At 35.7% G+C, this 6,491-nt stretch overlaps 1 protein-coding gene across 1 annotated transcript; it reads right to left on the reverse strand.

Annotated features, from left to right (window-relative positions):
* Nucleotides 1-1,704: 1,704 nt before the first annotated feature.
* LOC114281539 (putative homeobox-leucine zipper protein ATHB-51) lies at nt 1,705-6,285 on the reverse strand. The gene is made up of 2 exons (XM_028224037.2): nt 5,875-6,285; nt 1,705-1,930 (listed from the first exon to the last, which is right to left on the reverse strand). Exons 1-2 carry the CDS (start codon nt 6,166-6,168, stop codon nt 1,718-1,720), a joined length of 507 nt encoding a protein of 168 aa, XP_028079838.2. The 5' UTR covers nt 6,169-6,285; the 3' UTR covers nt 1,705-1,717.
* Nucleotides 6,286-6,491: the final 206 nt, after the last annotated feature.

The following is a 6,491-nucleotide window of genomic DNA, read 5'->3' on the forward strand; positions in this document are numbered from 1 at the left end:
AAAATTTGGAAGGACACAGTAGCAAGAATTGATCAGAGCAATAGTCTTCTAAGCCTTTTTTTTTCTTTTTTTTTTTGTTTGGAGAATTGTAAGATAAAAGTTGGTAATGGTCATAAAGTGAAGTTCTTATGTGACAAATGGTGTGAAAACACTTTTCTAAAAGAGAAATTCCCACTTCTACATAGATTGGTAGTTAACATGGGAGAGTCCTTAAATTCAATAATGGCATGGAAGGAGGCTACAAGAGAGTGGGTGTTTCAATTTAGAAGGGAGCTGTATAACTGGGAATATGTGGAGGTTACTAGAACGTTAGTCTTTTTACAGGCAGTTCCTGCAATCAGGTCAAACACAGAAGATATACTGGTATGGGCAACCTAAAAAATAAGTATTTTTACAGTCTTATTTGTGCACGAATTTCTGGCAACTGGGTTTGGTAATCACTTTTCAACCAGTAAATTGGTGTGGGTGAAGTACATTCCCCCCCAGAGTTCAATTTTTTGGTTGGCTTGCTTGAAGGGGCAGACTAAACACAACAGATTTCCTCATACGAATTAGTGTTCTTGCCGCTAATGCATCATCCCTATGTTTTTTTTTGCAAATCAAAGATGAGTCACTTAATCATGTGTTATTGTATTGCCCAGTTGCATGGAGAGTTTGGTCAGGGATACTAATGTGGTGTGATGTGCAAGGTGCATTACCAGACTCAGTAGAGGCACTTCTTAATTGGTGGGCAGGAGAAAGGCTCAGCAAAAAGGAGAGAATGATGTGGAAAGCATTACCTATTGCTGTGTTGTGGTCTCTGTGGAAATATCAAATGCATCTTCAACCAACTGTGGCAGGTGTTTGTAATCTGATAAAAGTTAGGATTGCTCTTGGGTTCAAAGAAGTGTTTAAGGATCATCACTTCACAGTTCACAACTTCCTGTTCAACTTTAGGCAAATTAGAAATTGTTTGTCTAATGGTAAAAGGAAAGTGGATTAAGGCTACTAGTTTGAGTCAGTGTTGTTGTTTGGTTCCCTATTTTTGGGTGTTGTTTGGTATCAAGTGTTTTTTGTTGTTGTCTCGGTTGGTTAGTATCTTACCAACTTGGTTAACCGGCCAAACCAGAATAGGTTGAAGCAAACCAGACCAATTTGCTACATATGGTTCAATAATGAAAAAATTGATACTATAAGGAGTTAAACTCAGCATCTCAAGCTCTGAAGAGCATGGATTTTCATTATGTCACCATAGCTCTTTGTTAGTATATACGAGATATATAATATTTATTGTATTCAAAGTAATTTCTTAAACACATGTATAATTAATATTTTTACAAACAATATTAATATAAAAAAATGTATATAAACATAAAAACTTAACAAATATATGTATCTTAAATTATAAAAATATTTTAAATGAATGTACCTTATTTATTTTTAAATTATAAAAATATTTATATAATAATTATGATGTCACGATTTAATTCTGATTCAATCTAACAGTTAAATAGATAACTCTTCTACCCGATCTCCTTTTCAATTCACTCACCGATCGAATTTTAAAACACACCGATCCGAAATGCAATTGGAGACAAGCTGATAATAATAATAATAACCACCTCATGGGGCATATAAAAAGCTAACTTCTAACTAATTAGAGAAGTAGTTATAATTTTACAAACAACCTAGTAAATCGCATTCAAGGATAAGAAGAAGGCAGAACAGCACCCCAGCATTAGGGCGGCATCACCGGATTGAGTTCGTCGACATTGAAAGCATAGTTTCCGTGAGCCATCTGTGGGTGACTTGTTCCACCATGTCTGCTAGAGCTCCGGTTTCGCACCGACGTGCTCTCCACTGTCTCTTCACCAGAGATTTCTGTGTGACCTGCGGAGGCTTGAATGTTCTTCATGGCTTGGTCCTTCACCATAGCTTTCAATGCCGAAACCTTTTTGTATCATACACAATTTCAATTAGGAAAATTTAATGGTGGAAGAATAATCAATAAGACTGACTTTAGCTGACTCTGCTTGTAAACGGTAAGAGTATTCATCCAAATTAGTCGGACAAAAACAATATTGATTTTAGAATTATTAGAAAGCAAGAGTAATATATTATGTAACCTGCGCATGGGCCGCATGTGGATGGAGAGAGAGTGTGTGTTGTACGAATCATATCTGACCAATAATACTATGATGTTGATATTTCTATAACATATTTTATTTATAAACTAGTGTATACTCGTGCTCTCAGTAAATAAAAATAAGTGAATAAAAGAAAAAAAAATTAAATAAATAGAGAGGAAAATAAAAAAATGATAGACAATAAAAAAAAAATAAAAAGAAAAGGAGGAAGGTGGAATTATGGGATCATTCATGGGATTATTCATGGGAGAGTGGGTGAGAAAAGAAAAAAGTAAGGAAGAAAAGCGGGGAAGTAAAATACATCACAGCTGTTGTTTTGTAATTTGAACAGATTTGAACCGTCCAAATATCTTAATAGGACAAATATGTGTAGGAGAAATTCAAAAACTACCCTACTTTATTATATAATTTTTTTTTTCAACAAATATAGTTAAAAGACTGGTTAAGTTAATATAGTAATGACACATAATGTAATAAATAAACTATATAAATTATTTAGTTTTATTTTCAAAATGTGTTTTCTAGGCCTTTTTTTTATTATTCGCTAAATAGATAAAGTTTATTTTTGCTCCAAAATAGATAAAATTATACAAAAAAGATAACTTTTTTTTATTAAGAAAATTTATTTATAAATCTCATCATTAGGAATGGTGATCCATGTAATCCCAAAGACTTTTTTTGTAGATCAATTAGCCCCATTGATTTTGAAAATGTGAATTTAATATATGCTTTGAAATTTGAGTTTACGGTTATATTCTTATTTTCATAATGTTTCTTTTTTTTTTTTTTTTGGTACAAAAAAGGTAATACACAACCTAATATAGGAATTTTTTTAATTTAGAATGTTTGGAATTCTTCAAACATTTCAACATGAGTACATAATTCTTAATAAGTTTCAGACAAATGCATAATTTCAAATTGTGGGGTTTTAATTTGGAATGGCTTGAAATGTGATATTTTTTTAAACATTCCAAAAGGAATACAAAAATTCCTTAGTAAGTTTTGGATAAATGTGTAATTTCAAACTGTGAGTTTGAAATGACTTGAAATGTATAATTTTTCAAACATTCTAAAAAGAGCACCAAACCCCTTAAGTAAATGTATAATTCCAAACTGTGAAGTTTTGAATTGAAACTGCTTGAATTATGGGATTTTGCAAATATTTCAAAAAGAGTGTAAAAATTCCTTAGTAAGTTTTGAACAAATGTATAATTTCAAACTATGGGGTTTTGATTTAAAATGACTTGAAATATGAAAATTTTCAAATATGGCCATAAAAGTACAAAAATTCTTTGAATTGCCACTTGGTTCTAACCCAGGTAGGAAGCAAGTTTGGCAACCTGTGGTGGAAAGGATCAAAAAGAAACTATCTGGTTGGAAGCGTAGGTTTCTTTCTTATGCCGGGAGAGTTACTCTTATCAAGTCTGTTTTATCCTCCTTACCTATATACTATATGTCTTTATTTAAGATCCCGGTGTGTGTGGCTAAAGAAATTGATAAGATTCAAGCTAGGTTTTTGTGGGGTGGAGATGGTTCTCATAGGAAAATTCATCTGGTAAGTTGGAAGGAGGTGCAGCTGCCTAGGAATCAAGGAGGCCTTGGAATCCGTAACCTCTTATTGACTAATGAATGTTTGCTTCTAAAGTGGTGGTGGAGATATGCTTTGGAAGACGAGGCCATGTGGAAATCAGTGATCTATGCCAAGTATGGTGTATCCGGAGGTGGCTGGTATCCTTTATTGAATGGAGTTGGATCTGCTTCTGTTATCTGGAGAGACATTCTGGCGTTGGTACATGCTAATCCTAGGCTATATAAATTTTTTGTTGAGAATGTAGATCTCAAGATTGGTGATGGAAATAGGGTGAAATTCTGGGATGATATCTGGAGGGGATCTCTAAGCCTTAAATCTCAATTCCCTAGGCTGTATCAACTGTCTGTAGACAAAGAGATCACTGTGAAGTTGCAAATCGCTTGTCGGGAGAGCAGTAACAATTGGTGCTTTAACTTTCGAAGATCCCTCCTTGGCTGGGAGGCGGATGAGGTGATTCGGTTGCAAAATATGCTGGGATCAGGGCCTTGCCTGCACAATGGCCAGAAGGACTCCATTAGTTGGAAGGCTCACCGCTCAGGAGTGTTTAAAGTTGGAGATGTCTACGATTGGTATGTGCAAAGTCTTGGCCGTGTGCATAGTGTAACAGATTTAGTGTGGAAGAATTTTGCACCTCCAAAGGCCCAATTCATCACTTGGCTTGCTTGGAAGGGTAGGCTGAAAACCTCTTCATTTCTTAACAGAATAGGAGTCTTAACAGGGTCTGAATGTGTGCTGTGCAAAGCTGAGGAGGAAACTGCTAGCCATCTCCTTCTGTTATGTCCCTTTTCGTGGAATGTTTGGTCTAAAATCATGGTCTGGTGGGGAATTCAGTGGGTAATTCCAGGCTCGGTTGATGAGCTGATGCATTGGTGGTTGGGGTGGAAATTTAGGAAAAAGGCAAAGCAAGTCTGGAGAGCTATCTTCATCTCTGTGATTTGGTCTCTGTGGAGATACAGAAATGACTGCACGTTTAACAACACCCAACCTGATATTGAGGAGTTGTGTGAGGTAATAAAGGTAAGAGTGGCCATATGGGTAAAGTACTATGGGATGGGATGTGCATACTCTATTCATGAGATTATTGCAAATATCAAATGGGTGAGCCAACATATTTAAGGGTGAGCCAACATATATAAAGTTGCTGCTGTCTGCTGGGGAGCTACTGTTGGGTGTGGTGTGTTTGCTGCTGTCTGATGGGGAGTGTGGATGTATCTAGCTACTGTTGGAGTATTTGGCTTAAGTCTGCTTTGGGTATTGGTTGTATCTCTGCTGGCCAAGGTTCACTGCTCTGGAGTGTCATGCTGCTGTGTGGTCATTATGGTGCACATGCTCATTCTCACATCTCTGCTGATATCTATTGGATGTCTGGTGGATCCCCCATCTGTTCTGCAGCATTTGTTTCCATCTGTTATGCTTGGCTTTCATGGTTGGGTAGGAGTAATATCAGTAGGCTTTGTGTAGGTTTGCAGAAGGCTGTGTTTAGCTCTTGGCTTTGTTTACCCTGTATGTTTGGTTTCTCACCAAACATACATTAAGCCTTTTGGTGTTTTGTTTCCCCTACTCTGTTTATTCCTTCAATTAATAAAACTTTCTTTGCTGATCAAAAAAAAAAAAAAATACAAAAATTCTTTAGTAAACTTTGAACAAATAGGTAATAAACTAGCATACACAAGTGTAAATTGTAGATTTAGACTGTCATTTCCACACAAATAGGACGGTTGGATTCATTAAATTACTTGGAGTACATATTGGTTACTAAGATATATAAATGAGATTTATTGGTGCATCTTCCTTTTTATTATTATTAATTTTTTTTACCAAATTAGTTTTAAGTATCATTTGTCAATAGGTTAAAATAGTTAAAAGGTCATTACAAGTTGTTACATTATTATTTTTATTTTTTACACATTTTTCGTAAAAAAAATAAAATTATCAATTACCAAACCAATCCCTGGGTTTTTTGAACATTTTTTTTTCCAAAGATTTGAACTTTAGAGACTGTTTGGAGCTTCTACGATCCGAAGAGTTTATTTAATAGAGTCATTTATATATATTATTCATAAAAAAATAATAAAAATAAAAAAAATTAAATTGAATCAATAATCGTACGACTGTGAAAACTAAACCAAACAGAATGTATAAGAAAACAAAATTTACCTCATCTTGGAGCTTCTGTTTCTCCCTGGAAACAGAATCGAATTGGAGTTTGAGAGAGTCGTACAAGCGCTCGAGCTGCTTAGCCTTCCACCTAGCTCGTCTGTTTTGGAACCAAACAGCAACTTGACGAGGCTGCAGTCCCAGCTCCTTGGCAAGCTTCATCTTCCTGTCAGGGTCCAGCTTTATCTCCTCCTGAAAACTACTCTCCAGTGACTCTAACTGCTCACTTGTCAGTCTCTTCTTCTTCTCATTCCCTCCTCCTCCTCCCCCGTCACAATTACTGTTCTTTTCCATTCCTGAAATAGCCACCCCCGCGTGGTGCGACCCCTGCGCGGCTGCCGGGTACTTCGTCTCTAGTCCTGCCAATAATTTAGAACCATTCAACAAATTTCACTCTCTTCATCTGCTTCAAGCTAGAAAAATGGCCACACTATGGTTCTTCATCACTAAGTCTGTGCTTGGTTCATCACTACATTTCACTTGCATTTCATATACCTTTACCTTTTCCTTTTCTCTTTTCAAATTCCTCTTTAAATCCATGAGCCAAACACAACTTCAATTTCAGTTTTAATACTTAAGCATGTTGTTTCTCTATATGTAGGGTTGTTTTGGAAAGT

Source organism: Camellia sinensis, chromosome 10 (assembly GCF_055761805.1).
Source record: "Camellia sinensis isolate YWXY chromosome 10, ASM5576180v1, whole genome shotgun sequence".
Classification (NCBI taxonomy): domain Eukaryota; kingdom Viridiplantae; phylum Streptophyta; class Magnoliopsida; order Ericales; family Theaceae; genus Camellia; species Camellia sinensis.

Bases quoted from the DNA above. Each gene is read 5' to 3' on its own strand.
- LOC114281539 (XM_028224037.2), bottom strand. From the start codon at position 6,168: ATGGAAAAGAACAGTAATTGTGACGGGGGAGGAGGAGGAGGGAATGAG. The intron at 1,931-5,874 runs GTAAATTTTGTT...TGATACAAAAAG, and splicing joins AACAGAAGCTCCAAGATGAG to GTTTCGGCATTGAAAGCTAT.